General features: G+C 36.1%; 1 protein-coding gene across 2 annotated transcripts in view; it reads right to left on the bottom strand.

The window, feature by feature from the left end:
* LOC145660691 (inactive tyrosine-protein kinase 7-like) overlaps positions 1 to 25754 on the bottom strand; it is a 395652-nt gene that overhangs the window by 111423 nt on the left and 258475 nt on the right. For both annotated transcript variants that reach the window (XM_081726038.1, XM_081726039.1), the window contains exon 3: positions 3923 to 4049. In XM_081726038.1, coding sequence (XP_081582164.1) covers positions 3923 to 4049 — 127 coding nt within the window. The remainder of the gene's footprint in view (positions 1 to 3922; positions 4050 to 25754) is intronic.

The following is a 25754-nucleotide window of genomic DNA, read 5'->3' as shown; positions in this document are numbered from 1 at the left end:
TTTATGGGATTTTTCATATATATTTACTCCATTGACGCCAACATAATGGCCTATTTGCGAGAAGTAACAAATGAGCATTCAATAACCTTGAAATTTACGCTAATTGTCAAATTTTGTTACTATATGCCTGCTGTTAGTGCTGTTAGTGTTAAAGTGATTTATGCAGTTATTTGTAAATCTCAAAAAAACAAGTAACGTCTAGTTTCCAAACCCTTCCATATGAAATGACTGAGGAATGAAGTTTATCTAAAGTTCATTCAACGAATCTTCTGATCCTGATGTAAACATCGCAGAATTGTATTACTCCGCCAGTCATCGCTTGATTGGCTATCGGTCAGCGCTTCTTTTGAGAAGCACGTGCTTGTACCCTGTCGATGTTTCACTTATTCCCCGCATATGGCCATATTGTAAACTGTGATTGGCGCTAAAGTTGGATCAAAACCACTTTCAATGCATGCGTATTCTCTTTTATTGCATTAATTCAATTTAGTTCTTAGATAAAGTGTTGTTTCTGTTGTCTAATTCTAAGGAATTCTGATAATGAGCCTTATAAGCAAGAACTATTTTCTTCTGTCGCATGGGTGTTCTAAGGCTCACTAACCAATAAAATCAAACAATCACCACGTGTATTTGTTTACATGAGGTACTGAATGTTCCTTGAATAAACTTTAGTTTTATTACTGTAATCGTTATTTACGTCGTGGTTCGGAACAACTTTTATTTCTCATATATTCCCCCTTTTCTTAGTTAGGTTTCCCAGTTACGCCATGACGTAAACGACCACTGCCCATGCCTACAGTTCCAACTTACGATGACTGGGGGCAAGGTAAATGGAAATGTAAGCAACGTAAAGTTTGTTGTTTAGCTACACGTATAAAGAAAATTAAGTATTAAACATGTAACAAATGATAAAGTCACTTTTCGATAAAAGAACTATAATGTTACTATAAGAGCACAAGTATTACATGCTTTTATATTTCCAATATATTCATCATTAACAATTTAATACTAACGACACTATGGTGGCTTGGCTTTAGTAATGAATAAAGGGGTGGCTTAAAATGTTAGTAAACTCACGCGTTTCTTCGGCTAGCCTGTTGAGGTTGCTCCCTCGTTGTCCCGTGTTCGAGGATGTGCGCTGGTTCTGGAGTTAAAGTCCCAAGGTTAACTTCCCACTACTGTTTCTTCAGTGATGGTTCCAAATAGGAGCTACAAATATAGGTTCTGTTCCAGGAGGTCGTTGTCGCTGTATTGTCAAACAAGTACGCTTACGTAAAATTTGATGTTAGGAATAATGAACTGCCACTTTCACATATAGATATAACACTTCATCACTTTTAATTTAACACAGAACGTTTACGTGTACACAATCGTCTAGTAGTACAATAATTACAGGCAGCCTGAATGCTGCTTTCAGAAAGGCGGGTCCAGGGCAAACAAAACGTCGACGAGTTTTTCGTCGAATAGATGCAGAGTGACTGCCCCCCTGTCCAGTCCGCTATTGTGTATATGTTCTCGGTGCTAGAGCGCCCAGATGATGACGTATACTACCAAGTTCACACTCTTTGGCTGAAGAAGTGCGGACATTTTAAATAATCAAATCAGCGTTGAGCAATGACGAGAAGTAAAGTGTTCTTGCGACTTTCCCGAGTTAGAGAACGTTCACAAAGAGAGTCGTTGTTTCTGCGTCGTATGTCCGTATATGGTTACGAAATCTAACGGAAGTCTACTAACACAGACGAACAGACATTCCAAAGCGATGACAAAGAGTTTCTAGAACATTTGGGTTTATACGAGGGTTGGTTAATAAAGTTCGAAATAAATCTATTTTCTCAAAGTTTCTCTTAAATCGCAAAAATGAGCTGTAGGACGGTGACATTACATTTAGTAGAAGATCATGGCACAAAGTCATGATGGAAATACTAAACTCACAACAAAATGCACTTATTTTTATAAGCATTTTCAATTCTCTTTCAATTAAGGAAAATACTTATTCATAAAATCTTTGATTAACGTTGATAATCAGAATTTTCTTAATAATTCACTCATACATTGAAGAAAATTATTAATATACACTAATTTCACTGTTCATGTTTTCTAAGTTTAGAAAATTTTGTTATTAGTATAGCGTGGGAAATTCAAGCGCAAAATGGGAATTTCTGCCTCTCGAGGTGAGATTTTTATAACGTTTTAGGTTGGTATCTCTGGTTCCAAGCTAATTTTGCTATCCAGTGTTACTTCTAACATTGTTCCAACGCAATGGAACACAAGAATTTCGAGGAAAAGTCAAACGAAAACTTTAAAAAGTAGAATTTAAATCCACATTACGCGTCTCCTGGAAATCCGTAACAGCGATAGACATAGTTTTAGACCAACTCGTGAAAGGACAAAGTTGGAACGACAAACGAAGGCAGAGCAGTAATATGAAGATCAGTGTTGCCAGACCAGTCAGTTGGAAAAGCAGGAGATTCGAAGACAAAAAACAGGAGAAAGCAGTAGACACATACAGTGGTGGCGTTTGAATGTAAATCCGGGTGGGGGCAATAAAATTTGCCATTATTACGGGCGCAGTAGTCATAACAAGCAGTCCAGAATTCATTTCCGATGAACTACATTGAGCAAATGAAAGGGAAAAGTCCCGATTTATATTATTATTTGATACGTGTGTGAAGTAAAACGTAGTGAAAGAGCAAAGTGGAGTGGGAAAATGTCTTTTCATGCACGTAGCGATAACGTAGCTATATGGTACAGTCACACGTGATCGTGGCATAAGACGATTTTTTGCTGACGATCGTGGAGAAATGATCTAAGCCACTCTTCCAACCCAAATCCCAATCTAAACAACACTTACTTGTAAATCTTACATAAAAACGCTAACCATAATGTATATAGAAGATGACGTACAGTTGTATTCTTTGGATTCATATTTTATACACTAAAGCTCTATAACTATATGCTCTACTGAGCTTTGTGTATTATAACAGAGAAATTTCATCCTTTTATGTGAGGGAACATTGAAAATTCAATATTAATAATAATATATTTCTTCAACTTCTCGAAGTAAGGAAAAAGCAGGAGACTGTTCACTTTTCATTTTCTTTCGCAGTAGATCAGTAGAACGTAGAAAAAGCAAGATATCTCCTGCAAAATCAGTAGATCTGGCAGCACTGATGAAGATTACAGTTCTAATCGTAACTTACTATAGAGAAACATCTTTTGGTTTGAAGTAGGAAGTGATCAAAACGATCAAAATTGATCGAAGAATAACAAGTCCAATCCTGTATTATGATGCGCTTGTCACTGCAGACAACGTCGATAGACCAGAAACTTCCGAAACTTCGTTGAATCTGTTAGAAATTGCTTCTCTTTGTAGCATATTGCGAGTGGTACCACTATATTACACTACTACCAGGGCCGGATTTAGGGGGGTGCACCGGTGCACGTACACCCCACCTTCTTCGTTGTAAATATACACTACCTAAAATGAGAAGCTAGCAGTTAGAAAACCAACACTTTTCGAAACTTTCTGCCATCATAAATCCATTTGGGGATTAAAAGAAAGCAAATCTTGGCAAAAGCAATATTTTAAGTCGATTTTCTGAAGGTTGAAGGAAAAGGATTCACATTTGTCAAGTAGGAAAAAAAAAAAAAAAACCAGAAGTCAGGAGGAGAGAAGATTTTTTTTTTTCCTGCATAACACTTGTAACCCTCTTTAAAATCCTTCTACCCCCCCCCCCTGCTCTATGTACCAGTCTTGTCAAGGGTAAAGGATACTATAACATGTCATTTTGAAGAGTTTCAGTGTGATTGGTAGTTATTGGTGCACCCCCAACAGAAAATCCTGGATCCAACCCTGACTGCTACCCCATCCTTGGGAGCTACATGCACCCTGGAACACAACAATACTTAAAAGACCTCTTACCTGAACCACTCTATATGAATCTCTCCACTTCCGTCTACCATACATCGTAGAATGACATCTCCTCCAGGATGAATGTTTTCCACAGAGTCTGGACTTAATAGTTGGACTTCAGCAATTTCACCCAACCCTGGAAATATAAATTAAAATAGATTATTATTATTATTATTATTATTATTATTATTATTATTATTATTATTATTATTATTATTATTATTATTATTACCCGCAATTATAATGTGTAAACTGACAGATTGTGAAAGAATGACAGGGATTTTACTTAGGTAATATTCCCTCTATAATATCGTATACATTAATAAGCTGTAATGTATTATACTATAGAATAGCGTGTTTGTATAAACTGATTATTTCCTATATTAAACTCCAATTCTTCCACATTAAACAAAATGCTCTAGAACTCGAACAAAATTGTATAATTCTTTTTTTTTTTTTTTTTTTTTTTTTTTTAATGAATCATAGAAAATATTTTTATTGAAATACAAATAAATAGTTCGTGTCATCGATACATTCCCGATGGATATATCTTCAAGTACATTACGATATACTAGACCAGTGATCCGCAACCTTCTGCTTCTCGTGGCATACCATAAATTATTTATGACTCATATGGTACAACAAAATGTAATTTCGTATTATTATTATTATTATTATTATTATTATTATTATTATTATTATTATTATTATTATTATTATTAATCATTATATCTATTATTATATTTTATATTATTATCATTAAACAGAAATAGCCTTCTGAATTTATTAATAATGTATGAACTTTAATTTACTGTAAATGTAGTGTAAAAAATATAAGAAAATACACTTTTCTATTAGACCTATTATTAAAATAAATAATTGTATTTATACTTTACACTGTAATGGAATAAAAATGAAATAAAATTTATTTTTTTATACAATATAATTACAAAAAAAAAAAAAATACACGTCACACCTTTCACCTTGTGCTGGCACTCCGGTGTACCGGTTACAGATCACTGTCCTAGACTTTGATTACGAACTGAACATGAAAAATCATTTCAAAACACTGAATATTTTACTCAATAGCAGTGATGATTGCAGCGAGCGGCCCAGGAAGGGGCATTATTTGGGGCTCCGCGACCTTAGTTTGATCTTTGTATAGTTATACATTTAATCCATACGATAATAATATACCAATTAAAAAAAAAAACTAAAAATCTGCTGACACCTAGGGTTTTGCTCCCCTCCAGGCAAAATTTGAAATGACCAGAGGGACGAAAATCCCTCCCGGAGTAAATCTCCGATTGTGCTAAGTAAGAGTCATCAGTGTTTTTGCGGTACTGCGTTAACCCCCTGTGTATTGAAATTCCCCCTCCCGCCGAGAAATCATCTTAAAGAATCACTGTTCAGTTGTACTTTGAACTTTAAATTAACCAAGAGAAATAATAAAAATGGCAAGCAGTATGTATGTAGCGAGTATGCGAACAGCAAGGCTACTGTAAGATTCATTCATTTTTTAAAAGTCTATATTTCTAAAAGCATTATACGTATCACTTTTTAAATAATAATTGTATTTAGTTTACAATAAACAAAATAGTTTTAACATACAGATATAAAAATTAAATAATAATGCTATTTAAAATGTATTTCAAAAGATTCCAAAACAACATGATACGTCATTAAACGCAGTTGAGTTCGTTCCTCTAGTGGCTGCCTTTACATAGATTTTGGAGAAATCATTCTGGCAACACTGTAATTTCTACGGATGGCAGCACTGAAAATTCTTCAGGCTCACATTTTCTGTTATAGAATACCATTATTTATGATTGTGGTAAGTTGCATTTCATTATGTCCTTTCACTTATCAAAACCAACGAATAGAAAAATGGTAAATTTTGTATTAATCTTAGTATGCCAGGCTCTTAATCTGTAGGTCCACGTCTCATAGCCTTAGTGTTAAAAGAGACGTTAAGCACCAATCGAAGCAACAAATGTTTCCTAGCATATATATTGTTTACCTTCTTTTCTTCCCACTTTTTCCTAATTTTCCTTTTCCGTTCCGATTTCAAACATCTAATTTCCTCCTGCCTTTGATCATGAACATATTTTAAATGGTTTTTTCCTGGTGCTCATGCTGTACATTGGAAAAATAGGCTAATCCCAACTTGTAAACTGTAAACAAGTCTAAGCACATGCCGTTTAATGAACACCCCACTTACTACAAATGTAACAGGGATTATTTCCTCTTATCGAAGTGGTTGCTTGCCAGCACAAGCACTAGAACTGGTATTAACTTTTTTTTTTTTTCGAACGGGTGTATTATACATGTGCGAAAACTCATCCCTTGAAGAAGCCAAGAAAGAAAGAAAAAAAAAAGTTATCTCGCCATAGTATCTCCACCACATGTGAATCGTAACAGTGAACTGGATGGAAGTCTGTTCACCAGCTGCCAAAGTACCGCAACTTCTTCCATCGTACAACCCATTCTACACTCATCTCGGTCGCTTGGATGACTTAGCTGGCGAAATCCCCACCGCGTTGTTACGAGAGCTTTTTAAGTGTCTGATAATCCAAAAGTAAACAAACTGAGGCTTTTCGGAAGAGAGGCAAAGTTTTCTAGAATGGAAATTCAAACACACACACACATGCTTCTCTCTTCTTAATAAGTCAGAGAATGGAGAGGGAAAGTGCATAATGAATTCTCCTCCCACCCCCTTCAAAATAATGCGGAAAGTTACGAATCTGTGAGATGAGAACTTAACAGCAGCTGTCAAGGAACAAACTTTTACAAGAACACTAATCCTCTGGAATGTATTCAAAGAAATTCTCTTTATTTCGGAAAATAGTTCGTTGAATGGCAAAATTAAACGTAACTGCAAACAACTGGAGAGAAAACTATTTTAAAGAAAATTTGTTATTCATTTTATAAAAGTAAATAAACCTAATTTAATATTATGCTTTTTTCTGTTACAACACCTCTTTTATTATCTCCCCTATATATTACTAGTGTTACCAAATTTCTGTAACTTTCAATCACAGTAGAATTAAAGACACTAAGGGGCCTCAGTGGCTCAATGGTAGAGCGTTCAGCTCTGGTGCATGGGATCCTCGGCTCGATCCCAGGACGCGCCAAGTAAACATTGTGGTGGACAAATACCGTGTGAGTGGGTTTTTACTGGATTCTCCCGTTTCCTTCCACTTTCTTTATTCCACAAAATTCTCACCATCACCGTCTCCTTTAGCCTACCCGGCATACACGTGGGACGTAAAACTCAAATATTTCATTTTAAAACACGTTAAGAAATTAAAGATATATTGAGGAAGGGGCTAGCTTGATAACTATTGAGCTATATCAAAGAGATTGGCAGGTTTCACTGTGCACTTAATCGTCCACTTACGACAGTTGCAAAGGTTAAGTTAGATTATTATTATTATTATCAACGACTTATCTATCTATGTATCTTCTACATAAATAAAAAATAAGTCACTATGTTTGTAACTTAATACCTCGTGAACCACCCGATCGATCTCAATCAAATTTTCAACATAGATAGAGTTCGGGCCTGGGATGGGTTTTATCATTTCACTTTGATGGTGCAACTTAGGGGAGGGGAGGGATATAAATATAAATGATCGAAAATATCTTATATTAAACGGTGTGACAAACATCTTGGCATTTGAAGGCGGCGCTCCAAGTTCCCTTTAAATGCTGCTAGCAAATGAGAGGCCAGCGGTATTGCCACGTTTATTTTGTACACATCCACGTCTATCCCCTGTCACCTGATCGCACTGTAGTTTGTCTGCTTACCCATACTCACACCCCTTTACCACTTGGCAACGTCGCGCGAGAGCTTGCGTTTTATTCGTTCAGCTGAAATGTCAAGATGTTTGTCAACAGGCTTTAGTGTCGAAGCCATAGTTTCGGAGGTCACTGAGATGAATGGTGATACTTCCGATGTCATTTAAATCCAAATTCAGCCCCGCAACTTGGGGGAGGAAGGAAGTATATATATATATATATATATATATATATATATATATATATATATATATATATATATATATATATATATATATATATATATATATATGATCAAAAATGACCAATATCAAAGAGCGCTTCAATAATAGTAAAAAAAATGACTGACTTCCGGAACATATTACTAATTTTTCTTATTTTAACCCAGCCACGCGGGTAATTGACGTTAGTAATACACATAACATAAATGTACCAAGATTGTAAAAATATATAAATAATTTGTTTAATCTGTGAGAGTTCGTACGACAAGAGCTACCTCATGGTTAAGACTAGGCGCGGGATCTCGAATTTGATTCCTGGCGGGAGCTCATGTGGTTCGGATTCCATGTTAAGCTATAGGTTCACGCCTTATATAGCTTTACTGCCAAAAGGGACGGTAAACCCAAAATCAAAATCAAAAAGTTCGTATGACAAAAACTGTACGCATTCTGAGCCAGTGTAACCAAGCCTAAATCGTCGGCCAGCAATTAAGGGTCTTCACTACAGCGAAATTAAACTACCGCTAATTTTAGAGTATTTCTGTAATATCTTCAAAACAAACAAAAAATACTCGAAAAGCAGAAACGTAGTGAACTAGATAATACGATTTTGCATGTGATACCGTCATCACAACTCATCTATCTGCTTTCGATTTGCAATTGTAGAAAGATTTAGTTTTTTTTTTTTTTTTTTTTTTTTTTTTTTTTTTTTTTTTTTTTTTTGAGTTCTGTAAATAGCGGGATACCAAAAGCAGATAGGTGACTTGTGGTGAAGGTATCACATGCAAAATCGTATTGTCTAGTACACTACGTTTCTGCTTTTCGAATATTTTTATTTGTTTTGAAGATATTACAGAAAAACTCTAGAATTAGCGGTAGTTTAATTTCGCTGTAGTGAAGACCCTTAATCAAAGTGGTATTTTATACTGTAACTGCACAATAGGGCAATTTACGATTAGATCGACTTTCGACCGGTAACTGTAAACAGTATTCTTTTAATTTTTCCATCTATTTATAAATTCTTGCTTTTTTTTTTATCGCATCCTTTCTTGTACAGTAACACAATGTGACAACAAAAGTTTGGGTACACAGAGCACGTGGATATTTGCTGTTTCGACATTATTAGGAACTTCCACCCTCATGAACGCTTGGCCAGACAAAGGTCACGTGAGACAGGCCACAAACGATACAAACATTGAATTTTCTGTTAATTATCACCGATCTTATTACAAGGACGTTTACGAATGCTTCACGCGGTAAACAATGTCATTCGGTAAATCCATCTCAGTATGTGGCAAATTACATGGTTAGTAAAATACGTTTCATCGCTACAGAAAATCGTTACTATAAAGCTGGTATCAAGTATTTCTTTATGAGTAACGTAAACAGTATGTATTTACTACTACAACAACATACTTCAGAACAAACTTTTTTATTTCCTCCAGCCAGAGTAAGCAGAAGCATCATCCTTCCACAGACTTAAAAAAGAAAGAAAAAAAAGTTCCTCTTATGAATGAGTTGAGGTGCTGGAGGTATTTTATATATAGCAAGGTAGAATCACGACTTGATACCAAGATGGTTAACAGTGCTTCCAACTCTAAATTATTATACGAAAAATATACTATACATTGAAGATTAGCAAAAACGCAGCCTTATTCAAATCATGTTTTTCTTGTGTCGATTTGGGACAATTTACAGAACAAAATCGTTATAGTTGTAAAATAAGGTAGTTTCAATTTGGTCTGCTCATTTATTTATTTAGAATGAAATATTTAGATTTCATTCCAAATAAACAAATGAAGGGACCGTATCAAAATTATGCCTATAAAATTTACATGACGCTTCTTTGCTGAATGTTGCTAATATCTTGCTAAATGATTTGCCTCATTATACTGTCGGAGGATTTTTTGGGATGCTGATAGCTGATCTTTTATACAGTGGATGATATGATTCTCCAACTCCCCTTCCCCATCCTCCTTCCCCTCCCCAACTAGTGCGTGGTTAACTATTCCCGTTCTATCACTATAGTGTTCCGTAAGTGGTTGGTACGCTTCCTTGCTTTGCTTGACACAGAACTGCCACTTTCTCCGTAATTGTCAATCGGAAATGAATGCTGACTTAAAAACTGCAGAAATACTTCAATCATCATCACCATAATTGTCATAAGTATTCTGCAGTTATTGTCCAAGTCATTTGCCGCAACTGAAAAGTTTCCATACTCCAATGTTTTCCGCTAACCTCTTCGTTTTCTTCGTCCCCTCCCTCTCTTTCCTTCCGCCATACACACTAGCACGTCCCTCGTGATACAGTTCCTTCTTAGACAATGTCCCAACCAGTTTCTCATCCTCTTTTCATTAACATCGAAAACTGTTCTTTTCTCTCTCCTAACCATTACTAACATTCTCTCATTCATTTCCCGCTCGATCTAGCCAATTCTTTCCATTCTTCTCCACACTCACATTTCGAAAACTCTCAAGTCTTTTTAGTCGCTTCTGCGTAATGTTCATGTTTCTGCTACATGCTTCTTTCACCATTTCTGTCCTTGCTTTTTGTTTCATGCTCTAACTTCAATAAAGCTAAACAAAAATTCCTTGAGAAAATCCGTGTTTATGACCAAAAGACAACATGGTAAAAAATCAAATTTGGCACCAAGACGTGAACATCCTCTAGTCAGACAAGACTATGCTCCATTACCAAGTGCTGCTTATACATTTACCGTAGTTGGTAGGTTGGTCTCGGGTTTCTTTTTAGGACCAAAGATAAACAGTACAAGACGTGATTCTACAGTTTACGAGGCCTCATCCGGGCGAAATTAAAATACCGTTAATTTTACAGTAATTATGTGATATCTTCAAATAGATAAAAGATAATTTGAAATGTGGAACAAGAGAGCCCTAGACAATATTATTTTGCATGAGGTACCGTTATCACAAATCACCTAGTTGCTTTCCGTTTTCAGCCGTCTAGAAACGCGAAAATAAATACCGATTTTCAAAATGGCTCGAAATCGAAAGCAGATAAGTGAGTCGTGATAACGGTTTCTCATATAAAATAATATTGTCTAGGGCGCTCTTGTTCCACATTTCGATTATCTTTTATCCATTTGAAGATATCACATAATTACTGTAAAATTAGCGGTATTTTAATTTTGCCGGGATGAGGCCTCTTAAAGAATCACATAAACATCTACCGGGAATAAAATCCGAGTCTGCTGGCCAAGACGTGATTCTACAGATGCTTCTTATATTATTTCAGTGTTCTGGCAGATAATGAAATTGATATCCTGAGCCTACAAAAGAACCCTAAATGAAAAAAAAAAAAAAGTAACGTTATTGTTATAACTGAACCCTACTGCTGCTCGCGGGGCGAAAAAAAAGTCTCGATTCTCGAAAAGCTTTCTTCGTTTCGACTCGAAATTTTCAGGTCTCATTTTGTAAATTTATGCCCGTATTTTTCTTTTCAAGCTATTAGAATCCTTCAGGCCCGCAACCGCCTAAACTTTTCGTGGCTCCCCCAGACCTTAACACAAAATGCTATTATTAATACAAAAAAAAAAAAAACACAATTTAGCTATTGTTAAGAGAATGTTTAATGACTTGGTCCCCCCTAACATATTCATGCCGCCCCCAAACCTCTGTGGCCGGCTGCGGGCCTGGAATCCTTCCGTGTCACGAAAGATGGACGAAAGGTGTGATATAACAACATGTAAACCATTTTTATTACTGGAGTAGGCTATGTTGTCGAATGACTTTTCTATCTTTAAAACGTTGATAAATGCTCTTCACTTTGTTCACACAATCACTTTATCAATTTATAGTTCTCATACTATGAGTTGTGTAACACTAAACAGTGTTTATGATCTAATACTTACGGGAACTACAGCTTTTGGTGCGAGGGTCCCGGTTTCGATTCCCGGTGGGGACAGTCGGTCGAAAAAGCGAAACAGTTATTTCAGGTCAGTGATCTTGAGTGAGGGTTTTCTTTGGTTTTCTTCATTGACACCAGGCAAATGCCGGGATAGTACTTAACATAACAGTCCCAGGGCACTTCCTTCCAGTGGCAAATCCAGGGGGGCGATCGGGGCGATGCCCCCCAGAAGAGGAAACTTTCTTATTTTATATATATAAATAAAACCCATCCCAGAGTTTGGAGCTCTGGAAGAAAAGTAGCTCTAAGTAGCAGTATTACAACCCACCGCCCCCCCCCCAGAAGTCCGTCCTGGATCCGCCCCTGCTTCCTTTCTTCCCCATTTCTTTCTTCCTTTCTAATTCCCTAGGCAGTGGAATCGCCGAGAAACGTAATCCCTCATGTGTATGACGCGCTAACATGGCCATAGATGCCGACAGCATAGAAACCTAATTCCTAATCCTTGGATGAAATACAGTCTCCCATGAAACTCGTGTAAATGTTTCGTCTCGTCTCGAATTTAAGAAGATATTCTCGTCTCGTGGCGAACAGTACTGAACACAACTCATGATTTGAAAAGGACAACTAGAGTCACTTTAAAAAATCAGAGTATCTTCAGGAATGAAGTTGGCAACATGTTTCCTTCCCTGACGATAGCTGCGTTGTATTTGTATTAGACAGGAGCTGCTAATCAACTCGTAATGGTTGGGTATAGAGGTAGATACGCTAATGTGTTGCACTCACAATGGAAACAAGGTGTGGTCCCCCCTTATAATTTCGGGAGCACCAGGGCCGTTCCAAGTTAAACGTGTCCATTACTGCAGGAAGATATAAAGTAAAAGAATACTTTAGTGTTACTTTCAAACATCCCGTACTGATCTTTTCCGTTTATTTCGCTACAACACTAGAAAAAAGGATGAAAACTCTAAGAGTCGTCATTTGTCTTTCATTTGGACATTCACCCTTTTAATGTAGCCTACTAATTTATTTTTAATTATCATTAGCATCATCATCATAGGTATTCTGTCATTACTGGCAGGGTACTTACTACAAACTGAGAAATTTCCGTGCACCAGTGGCGGATCCAGGGGGCGATCCCCCCAGAAGAGAGAAGTTTTTTTTTTTAATTTTATATATAAATACAATACATCCCAAAGTTCAAAGTTTGAAGCTCTTTAAAAGTAGCTGTAAGTAGCAGTATTACAACCCACCGCCCCCCCCCCCAGAAGTCCGTCCTGGATCCGCCCCTGCCGTGCACTACAGTTCATGTTGTCCACGAAGCAAATTCACGACGAAACAAGAATGAGTTGAGTTGATTTTGAGTTTAACGTCCCGTTCAACAGCGAGGCTATGTGAGACGTGGACCTACTAATTAACGTGGAATCCGAACCACATGAGCTCCCGCCGGGAATCGAACCCGAGCCTCTCACGCCAAAGGCACGCACGCTAACCGCTTAGCCACGGAGGAGCCCTAACGACGAAACAAGAAGTGACATTGTATTACCTGGTAGTGTTACATATGATTCATACTATAAAAACTATAAATTGGTGATTGTAAGAACACAACGAAGAGCATATACTAAGGTTTAAAGATACACAAGTCATTACATAATAGCTATACTGTAATTTTATATATTACTTCGTTCGTGTGTTCACATCTCTTGAACCACCCGATCAATCTCGATCAGATTTTCAACATGGATGAGGTTCGAGTCTGGGATGGTTTGTGTGATTTCACTTTGACCTTGGAACTTAGAGAGAGGGAAGGGGAGATATTTAAAAATAATCGAATATGGCCGATCTTGAGTCGGATTCATAGTTTTCGGGGAAGTTAAGATGAACAGTGACACTTAAGACACCGTTTAAATCCAAATTCAGCCCTGCAACTTGGAGGAGGGGAGGGAAAGAAATATAAAAATGATCAAAATGACCGATGTTAGTGTCGAATTTGAAGTTTTTAGAGTCACTGAGACAAACAGTGACACTTTCGATGCCGTCTAAATCCAAATTCATCCCTTTATGTCCAAAATGAAACGTATTCTTCCCGTGCGAGGAACGGATATTCTGCTAGTAATAAATTAAAAAAAAATGTTACATGACTCCCTTCCTAAACCTCTCGTTGAATTGATGAGTTGATTTTGAGTTTAACGTCCCTTTCAGCAGCGAGGCTATATTTATTTATTTATTTGTTTATTTATTGGTTTGTAAAAGGCATACAGGAGTACAATCCTACAACTGCCTTATTAACATAATATTTTCAATATAATACAATTATTCTATTAAAAAAATAGACAACAAAGTAAAATAAGCAAGCCGCAAACACAAAACAGGAAAAGATAAAAAATAATACAAAATAGAAATAAAGTAAAAATTCAACAGACAAAAAATAAATGTAAGTATTAACACTTTCCTGCAACTTATACATATACATTACAAATATTAATTTCAATTTATTATTTTAGAATATAAAAAAATATTCTCTAATAAAATACTATTGCATATGAAAGAACATACCAATAATGTTTTAGTTAGTGTTATTATCCTTTCGAGTGTACACACTAAAAGCAAAATCCAAAATCTATTTGAAAACATTAGCCCAGAGAGCTCCAAATCCACACAAAATTGCTTAATTTTTGCATGAAAATGTGGTTCAGTATCAAAAAATATATATCACAATATTTCGACACAAAATTATATAGTTTTAAAGTTCTAACAATCGATGAATTTTTGTGTTGAGTAGTCCTTGAAAATGAAAACATAAAAGAAGAGATCATATCTAGGCCTAAGGCCTGGTGTATATATAATAAAGCCTGAGAGAGTAAAGATCTATTCTATTGTTCAATAGTTTTTTCAGAAAAAATAATGACAATACTGATCGGCGAACTCTGACTGAGTGAAGTTAGTCCAAAGTATTCTCTTAGTGTAGTATTGGATAAATAATATGAGCAATATCTATTATTTACCTTGTAATACAGAAATTTTAAAAATTTGTTTTGAATGTGTTCTATATGAGATGGGACGTACTGATTAACGTGGAATTCAAACTACACGAGCTTCCGCCGAGAATCGAATGAACTCGTTACGTAGAAATATTTTGGTATCTTCTAGATGAAATGGTGAAAAAAAAGTCAGGGCATAAATTTTGAACAAAAAATTTACAGAATAATGAAAGAAATGAGACAAGAAAACATTATCTTTTGTCCAAAGACAAATTGAATAATAATCAGATATGATCCTTGCACTTGTTTTCATCATTTTGTTTATTCCTTGTACAGGGAACTTAATTTTACTTGTCAGTAGCATGCTTTTGACAACAAAACTCTCCCTCAAAAATCAAAGAAACAAAATATCACACAAGCGCAACGATTATTCTTTAGTATTATTGATTCAAAATCTTTAACGTCCCACGATTATGTCATTTAGGCTAAGGGAGACTGATAATTAAAGCAAGTGAATGAGGAAGTAAGACTTGGTGGAATGGAAAAGTTGGAGGAAACGGGAGTATCTCGAGAAAACTCATATTGACGATGTTGTCCACCAAACTTACTTGACCGAGAATCGAACCAGGAGGCCCCACGCTGATTCGTCTTGGGGCACAGTTTCTACCCTCATTTCTTGAATTCAGCTCAATCATTATGATTACTGTCACTCCTTACAAAATACATTGGAAAGACAGAGGAAACGTGCTGCCATCTGTATTTATTAGCGATTTTTCATGGAAACTCCATAATTTGCGATAACTAACCTGCCAGTTATACCATAATACTTTAGAACCAAGAGCGCCGATCTTGCCTCCCCCCCCCCCAAAGCTCATGTGGGCCCCCTAGTGTATTTATGAATATACAATATTTGGCATAATTTGAATGCAATTTGTCTTAACATCCTCATATATATATATACCTTCTGCTTCTGAGTGTCCCCCCCCCCCAAATTTACAGAGAAATCGGCGCCCTTGTTTACAACACTGATTAACAGTAATTAAATCTGCATTATTTTTTCTTTAACTTTCAGTCCAGACCCAATTAACAGTAGCACTTGAGTTTGACTGTAATGAATATGGGAGAGTTTGAGAAATATCCGTGATATCTTAAAAACCTTAGGACGGGAGAGAGCAACGGATGAGATCATATATCTTCTGCGAAAGCAGCACAGTATTAATAACACCAAAGCATAAATTTGCGGTGGTATGAAAAAAAAAAAAAAAAAAAAAACAGTCTGTGTTCGGTAACAAGAACGACATGTTGGTTTTCTGTCTCAGTTTCCTCTTGTTAATAAATCACGCCTTCAAACACAGGGCCTGTTTGTTTTTAGGTGGCGTCTTCTTTCAGGGAAAACGCCGCCCCCCTGTTCGAAGTTCACACCAAAGGGGCCTTTTTCTCACTGCCGTCTGTCCCTCATATGCATGTGGGTTTCTGCTCTCACAAGCATCCCCATTCACACACACAGAATCTACATGAAAATTAAGAATTAAAAAAAAAAAGAAAGAAAGAAAAACAAGGAGAGGTTCTTACGAAAGCATCCACAGGAATCAAACGTATCAATATCTGAATGAACTTAGCTTACAGTCACAGCTGAAACAAACGCCACGCTGTTCAACTGGAAAGATAAATTTTCGCCCTTGAATTCAATGAATGTAAATTAGCTACAATGTATGACTCATACATATGCACATTATTCACTTTCACATCAAATCCCACAGCACACAAGTTTTAGTTTTTCTCTCCCTGTTAATGGCTCCTTTCAGCTGAGACATCGCTTTAGGATATGCTACTAATATGCATGTAACACTTTAGTTTAATTTCAAAGCATCGCCTTTTGGCAATGTATTTCTCTTTGATATAACAGAAGTTCATCAGGGATTATTTATTTTTTTCTTTCTTTCTTTAATTCCAGCTTTTCTGTAGCGTTATTACACTGACTACTAAATCTATAGAAAACTTTCGGATGCAATGAAAATATTTGGAAAATGTTCTTCTGTTCAAGCACTGGAGTACTGTAGCCAATGAACCGTAATCAAGACATTTGTACACTCCTTTACTTAGGTACAACTTAAGATTCTATATTATGCTTTAGCAATAGTGGTTTAGAGTAATACATGTAGTTTACAGTTTCTATATTAAAATGCTAGGTTTATATGTTTGTGGCCCATTCTTTTGACAATACGAGAGACCTAATATCTCGGAAAGCTCTAGAAAGATGCCGTTTACACTGATTGATAGCAAATTTTGTGTATACTATTCAGTTCTAATTGAATATTTAAAAAAATGACCGTTAACTGTTTATTACATATTTAGGGGTACACTCGAAGTGTTGACATTTTAAAAGTATCTTATCCTACGAGTTATACATTTCAACACAGCACATTTGTATACAGGGGTTGTATATATCTCGGGAGTTTTTCTTTTTTTACATGGCCAAATAATAATGAAAAACGAAGGATAACCATTTCTCCAGTTTAAGATGAAGCTTTATTGTTTGGAGTGTTTTGCCAATGGATACCATATATCACTGACATTATAATTGATTATGTGTGTAATGTATTTGCCTATTACATCAGCTGCGGCAAGTGACCTGCCAATAAGGGCAGAATACCTATGATGATGATGAGTACGAAGTACATATTTTACTGTAAAACTACATTTCGAAATTATGGAAAACCGAATTTTTTTAAAAAAAATGCTAGGTTAACGTTACTCGACTACACACTAACAATCTCCTTGAGGATACATTGCGAAGTATATAGTACGCGAAAATATTATTTTTTTTTAATGTAATTTAATAAATTTATTTCCGTATCTCCAAATAATCTAAGAGAGACATGATATTGTGGAAATCGTATAAACAATGTCTGATACGCATCATATCTATGGGAGTACAAGATGTTATCTTCTATTTTAGGAATCAGTAACAAAAATAGCAAAAACAACTAGAACCAACAAAGAGCAACTAGGTGGAACAAAACAGACGTGCGAAACGAAACAAAGCACGTTCCTACATTTGTCACATTCCTGTTCAACTCTTTACACTGCAAACACAGAACATAAGAACAGAGGGGGAATAACTAGGAGAGAAGCACACCTTTTCGTACTAAAGCAGACCCACTCAGGGTTAGGAAAAAATACTAACTCGTTACACCAATGTCAGTTCTAACGGAATTTTATACACTGCAGTGTTTCCAACCTTTCTTAAAAGTTATCTAACATGGTTAACTCTAAACACTGATTTTCTAGTCTTTTCCAACTGGCCGTTGTATGAGTAGGAGCATGATTTAACAATCGGAGAAACGACAGAGAGAAACAGGTAGAGTAAAGAAAAGGAAAATGACGATATTGGGGTGTGGAATAAATAAGTGTACTTCAGAATATCGAAAATCTAATAGAATTTTTACATTAGTTACAGCAAAATTTGAAACTACTTTTGAAACGTCGCTTATACTTGCCCCCCCCTTGGAAACCACAACATGGGCGCCCATATATATATATATATATATATATATATATATATATATATATATATATAAGGTAAACGCGCCTGAATTCGACATACCTGTGCTTAAATGTTGTGAAAAAAGCGTAAGATGTCATCCCTGCAATCGTGAATAGAAGTGGGCAACATTATGGGAGTGTCTTTTCTCATGTCTGTATGGGGCGGAAACGTGGACATTACGTAAAGGTGACGAAAATCGACTGGAAGCCTTCGAAATGTGGGTGTGGAGAAGAATGGAAAGAATTAGTTGGGTCGAGAAGAAAACGAATGAGAGAGTGTTAGAAATGGTGGGTGAGAAAAGAACACTTTTAGATATTATTAGGAAGAGGAAGAGAAACTGTTTGGGACATTGCCTAAGAAGAGTTGAGTTGATTTTAGTTTAGCGTCCCGTTCAGCAGCGAGGCTATATGAGACGTGGACCTACTGATTAACGTGGAATCCGAACCACATGAGCTCCCGCCGGTGCCTAAGAAGAGATTGTATCATGAGAGACGTCCTAGAGGTTATGGTTTCGGGAAAGAGAGGGAGGGGGCGAAGGAGACTACAATTAATGGATGATATTAAAACAGAAAGATCATACGCGAAGACGAAAAGGTTAGCGGAGGACCGTGGAGCATGGAAGCTTCTCAGCTGCGGCAAGTGACCTGCCAATAAAGGCAGAATACCTGTGATGATGATGATGATTTCTCATGTCAAAAGCGCGGTTACAGTAGATGAGTCATATGTATGGAGAAAAGAAATACATTGTTGTGTGTGTGACACACTCTTTGAGAAAAAACACATAATCTTAAGGAAATCATAAGACTGGAAGTTATTTTCCTAAGATTTTTATTAAAGTTAGGTTTGATTCAAGCAAATAGTAGTACTTTAATGTTGTAAAGGAGTTTCAATCAGTGCGTTTTGTGTTCTTCTGTGAGGACAAAGGTTGTGATGTAACATGAACGGGGGGTTGTCGAAAACACGAGCCTTTATTCGTAACGTGAACCAGATTTCGACAAGGTTGTCGAATTCATGCTCAGTAGTGCAAATATAATTTTAACTGAATATCTAAACGTACAAGTATGTTCAAAGTCTTTCATAAAGCTATTTGTTGCATAATTCTCCGATACTTGTAATCTCAGTTCGACATGGGATGTCGAAATCAGGTTCCCACATGTCGAATTGAAGATCATCAAAGTAACTACTCAGTTCAGAAAATTTGTGTTCTTTTGTCCGTCTGATTATTTCTGCATAATAATAAAAACAATATTTGAAGCTGAGAAAAGATTACTATTACTACTAATGCAGACTTAATGTTTTACATGGATATAATTGAAGGTGTCGAATTCAGGTACCGCAACTCTCGAAACCAGATGAAGTGTGTCGAATTCGGGTTCCATTGGCGAGTTCCAGTTTCATAAAAATTTCTTACATTAACATTTGAGCCTTGAAGTGACTTTTTGTATTAATAGGGACTGTACAGTTCAAGGAAAAAAATGGGCCAACACCGACCATTATTATGGCCACAACAGGCGATTTATTTTTAAAAAAAGTACTTAACCTGTCGAAATCCGGTGCGTTTAAAGGTAGACTATTAAAGGTAAAAGTAAAACAAAAATTTTAAAGCTTTGTTTGCTTTTTAAGTCAAAAATGCTTTAAAATGCAATGTACGAGGACTATTTTTTTTTAAAAAAGTTTTCCGAAAAGGACCTCCTGACTCCCCGCTTTCCTGGAAGATTCCATACACCCCAGGCTCCCCCTGGTAGTTTGTCCCTCCCAAAGTTTATGTGCTACTGACGCCAATGGTCGAGTCGTTCGATTATGCATACTATAATTAGAAAATAATCGTTTTTTTTTAATCATTGTTTGTGAGTTAAAGATAAGTGTAACATCTTTAACTTACAATGATTTAAAAAAAAAAAACTGCGATTGTTTTCTCGAACTGAAACATGTGCACTCGAAAATACTTGAACTTTATTCAAGTGCTGTCGACTTTACCGTCAAATGAGGAAACAAACATTCATCACATTATATTTATCTTCACTATAACGTAGTAATTTATGTTAACGATACGTACTAGTTAATACGAGCAAACTATTTGTTTTGTTTACTCGCAACAGAAACGGAACGAAGGAATTGTTTTTCGAGATTTGCAGTTAGTTTCACTGAGCACGCGACTCAACTCTCGCGAGATGGATGATCAGTCAAAGTTCTCTTTTGGACCGGAAATTGCTTTCCTCCCGAACCAACCCGATCTAGCATGTCAGCTGCACATGTGCTTCCTCGTCCGCATGCTCCTGTTTCAAAAGTCTATGCATCGTGTGTCAAAAGTATAGTAAACCAAATGCCATCATCAAACGAGGGAGATGCGACAAACCAAACCAACCGAGGCGCCAAACCATCATCTACAAACAATTTCCAACGTCTGTCTGTCATGTAACGGAGAGGCAACGAAACACAGAAGCACATTTTAATTAAGGTGTGAGTGAAGCAACATGGATCTTCTCCTTTCACTTGTTTTTTTTTTTTCAATAATAACATGAATTTAAGTATTAAAAAAAACTGTTACCCAAATATAGGGTGACCCAAAAGTAGGTATATACCCCTGCATTGATTAAGTATAACATTCTAGTTTATGAGTTTATTTGTTTTGGCTCTTCCGACCTTAAGATGTAAGTAAAAACACATTAAGAACAAATAATAAAGAAACTAAGTCTACCTGATGGATAACAAATAATAAGAAATTATATAAAATGCAATGAGCTGATCCGAACGATACTGGTCCAAAAGTAGTCTGGGTTCTGACACCCCCTACCGTCCTACCGTTTTTAACTTCTAGATCCGCCCCTGCCCGGAGTACGAAATTCGACAGCAAATACGAAATGTTCAATTGGTTTTGAGTTGAGGTTCTTTCTGAGCACTGGGATGAACTCACGAAGAAATCGAACCTGGGTACACATAACTGACAGCAGTAAAGCTAACTATTCACCCACTACAAATGAGTCCCAATGGTATTGGTTTACATCAGGTACGCACCCAGAATTTTTTGTTTGGGGGGCCCAAGCTCTCGGGAGGTGTTCGATACTACAAGCACTACGCCTATATAGTATTGAACGAATATTATTCTGCACCCGAAAATATTATAAGTAAGTGTCAAATACTTTCGCCTACATTTTCAGAAAAAAAAAAATGATAGAACTAGATTGTTTTTATAATAGAAAAAGTACAGATGAAGTGTAAACTCTCAAATTTTCATGCTACATACAAGTATATTAATCATTTCCCTGTTAAACAAGTTGGTTTTATAGACTGAAATAGTGTGACGTCACATCCTTTTTCGTTGCCATGGTAATCGCCATTTTATTTTCTATACAAACACGAGCGAAGGCTGAGAAATAACGCATAAATGGTGATGTGTTATGTATTTGATTGTAAACATTAATGTAATTGAGCAGAAATAGAACAAGCAATATCCTAGAATTCTTTACTAAAGATTTTCGATATTCTGATTTTCGATAAAATTCTTAATCGTAAACGTAAAATTACTAAGGCAAAATAAATGAACAAATATGATTAGATCAGAACAAACAATTGTAATATTACATGATACAGACACATCAACACGATCTTTACATAAGATTTGTTCCCCTTCTGTGCATTATATCGAGGCATTTATATTAACAAATTGTGGATACAAACTTACCTCTACTTCAGTTCTTCATGTTTGCCTCCACTCTGCCTTTTAAATATTTAAATTCACCATCATACATTACGGAAGACACGTGATTTGATTCACGAGCATTTTCGCCTTTTTCCACCGACTTTACTTCGTTCTCAAAGTATTTAAAAATTCTAAATAATTTCACAGCCATTGTTTACTCAACACCTCATTTACACACTCACGTTTGTATAGAAAACAAAATGGCGATCACTATGGTAACGGAGAGGAAATGACGTCACCACTATTCCAGTCTATTAAGAAAGTGTACAAACGTATCTTGAGTTACAAAATTCTTTCTAGGAGGGCGGATGCAGTGGATTCTTCCCCCCCCCCTTCGTGGGTGCGTTCCTGGTATATATTTATCTACTTCTGTATATTCAATACTTATTAGAAATAAAATTTATTGAGTTTTGACTTCTTCAAAGACCTATCCAGCCAAAATGGACCTCACAAAACGCAGCAAATAATAATAATAATAATAATAATAATAATAATAATAAATTTATTAATTTTGTGAAACTTATTTTGATTATCTGTCTTAATTAAGACAACAAATAAATAAATTAATTAATTAAAAATACCGAATTAATACAGATAACATTAATAATGTTTCATCTACAAACACTTGGTCCTTTATTTTCAAACTTGCTATTTCTGCATAGAAGCAAGTCTTGCCTGCAAACACTCGGAGCTAAAGCTATATGTCAAAAAGGGATACAGAAATCATGGAGGGGAAGAAGAAGGAGAGGTTTCATTGTCGACTGAAACAATGAGCCATTTTGAAGCACGTGACATCCTCCCTTTGTAGAAAACCCCTTCCACCAATCGTACGCAATCCCCTCTTCTCTTTCACGGAAGGGGTCAAGATTAGAGCTGCCAAGGGAGTCTGAAAATGGCCATAACCAAAAAAGCTTGCCAACTGCTATTAAATTTCTCTCCGTGCATACTACGTTTCTTTTATATCCACTTTGTTCAGCAACAAACACACCTTGTGTTTCTTTCATTTAAGCATAACGATACACAAATCTGTAGGTGGGCTTCTGGAAATAAGAGGCATGCGAATATTGCTTTTCTGGACTTCCTTCTAGAAAAAGATTTCACCACATTTTTATGATGAAAAACATGGCAGTGCTGCTAAAGAGTCGATATTTTACCAGATAGAACGCCGTATGTCTATATCCCTCCCACAGCTGTGGTCTAACATACTAGGTTTCGCAGACAGCGTGGCGTGGAGCCACTGCCATAGGGTGTGGAACGCAATGTAAATATGGCTTCTCGGCCAAGTTTCTACTGATCTATATTTAGGAATTAAAGCAAATATCAAAAGGAAATACATAAACAAGGGATTAAGAATACACAATGGATATTAAACAGAGATATTTTAACGTTGAAATGAAGAGATCAGTGTAAGACAGCTTCCAATAGAAGCTTGTTAAACCTGCGGTTAAGTTGCCTACAAGGGAAAACACAGAACATTATCATCTGGTTTGGGACTTTTAAGGCAGTTTTCATAGGGAGCAATAGAAAAGTCCCAAAATAAAACGAAAAACGGAGTGGAAATGTATTATTTTCTTCAACTATTTTCACAACAACCGATTATCTAACTGAAAAAAAAAAAAAAAAAAAAACTCAATAAGGAGTACGTATATCGATGTAATATATCGAGTCTTGAGAGCACAAATGTCATATGTTCAATTTTTCTCAATATTACTTCGTCAGTATTTCGATACCTTGATACCTGCTACCAGGGTTGGCAAAAACCATGGTTTTTATTTAAAAAACCAAAAAACCCGGTTTTTTGTTTAAACCAGGTTTTTTTGGTTTAAATAATTTGCTCTATATATTCATATCATATATGGACAGAAGTAAGTTTGTTTCGCCTTGATGTTATTATGCAACAACCGGGTTATGCTGGAAGGGGTCACATAAGCTTAAAGCGGAATAAAAACCGCTTCTCGAGTTACATCCGAGAGAAATTGTTTTCCATTTGAACTCGGAACCAGGACTAATTGGCCACAAATGCGATACGTCTGCCGACTCACTCACGAAGGAATCCTGATAAAAATACATTGTACTGATCTTTACATGCTTGTTAATATAACTGTCAAGAGTCATTTCAGAAGGACAAAAAGATAAACAGTTGCACAAGTGAAACCATTACACAGAATTACATATGAACAATTTCAAAGTACTACGGAGTATAGAAGAACTAATTTAGTTCAAGTTAGTTAACAACGACTTTTATTGGTCCAAATTAAAGAAATACACCGACTTAATCTGCATATCAATAAGAAAAGTGAATAAAGATACGAATTATTTGAGTCCACTTTGGCTCAGACTCATTTACACATAAATAGATACCAAAGATACTTACTTCACTAAATGCCTCTCGTGGGGTCTGTATGACCCCCCCACACACACACAAAGTACGGCATTTTCGATGTATTTTATCAATAGTAAACATTGAAACGAAACAATATTCAGAATTTTTCTTCGATTGCAATTACATAACAATAATAACAACTACAAAAAATCACAAAATAAACATTTATAAACTTTTAAAAAAAAAGTTGCTTTTGTAGTATAATCTTTTTGAGTAATGAATGGGGAATTTAGGTCTGAATATAATACGAATAATATACGGGAGTGAAACGTGATAACCCACAAATGTGTGTTCATCAAGATTTTACAAACACTTACACTTTTGCGAACATTTTTTTGTTTTTTGGTTTAAACCAGTTGGTTTTTTTGAAAAAACCAGCTGGTTTAAAACTTGGTTTAAACCATGGTTTAAACCACCTTGGTTTAAACCAGCCAACCCTGCCTGCTACGATAGCTTGATATGCTAACATGCATCAAAAAGCCAATAATATGATAGGAGAACGGGTAGAATGAGAATATGGGAGGAAATTCGAGTAACATGAGAAAACCCATGGACAGGATGTTGTCCACCACAAACTTACTTGATCGGGGATCGAATCAGGGACTCAACGCACCAGAGGTAAGTGGTCCATTCACTGCAAGTCATGTTAAAATTCCCTAAACTGTAATATTAAGTTCTTCCACGATCCGGCAGCATAATGACAATGTACTCTTTGGTATAGCTTTAAACTTTTAACTAACTAACTCTATGGCCTATGGAACCCGGAGGCTTAGAGTCTTCATCCCGGCGAAATTAAAATACCGCTAATTTTACAGTAATTATGTGATATCTTCAAATAGATAAAAGATAATCGAAATGTGGAACAAGAGCGCCCTAGACAATATTATTTTACATGAGAAACCATTATCACGACTCACTTATCTGCTTTCGATTTCGAGCCATTTTGAAAATCGGCATTTATTTTTGCGTTTCTAAACGGCTGAAAACGGAAAACCACTAGGTGACTTGTGAGAACAGTACCTCACGCAAAATAATATTGTCTAGGGCGCTCTTGTTCCATATTTTAATTATCTTTTATCTATTTGAAGATATCACAAAATTACCGTAAAATTAGCGGTATTTTAATTGCGACGGGATGAAGACTCTTAATGCCGTGTTCACAAAAGCTCTCCACTGACTTCTATCCTTAGCCAACTGGATCCAGTTTCTACTTTGTTTTGTATTCCTATTTCTGATATATCCATCTTAACACTGTCCTCCCATCTGCGCCTAGATCTTCCTAATGGTCGTTTTCCGATTGGACTTCCAATTAAAACTTCCTACTTTCTTCCATTCCGGCTACATGAT

Source organism: Thermobia domestica, chromosome 9, assembly GCF_964235325.1.
Source record: "Thermobia domestica chromosome 9, izTheDome1.hap1.1, whole genome shotgun sequence".
NCBI classification, from domain to species: Eukaryota; Metazoa; Arthropoda; class Insecta; order Zygentoma; family Lepismatidae; genus Thermobia; species Thermobia domestica.
The sequence above is the reverse complement of the archived record's forward strand: the minus strand, read 5'-3'. Positions and strand labels throughout refer to the sequence as shown.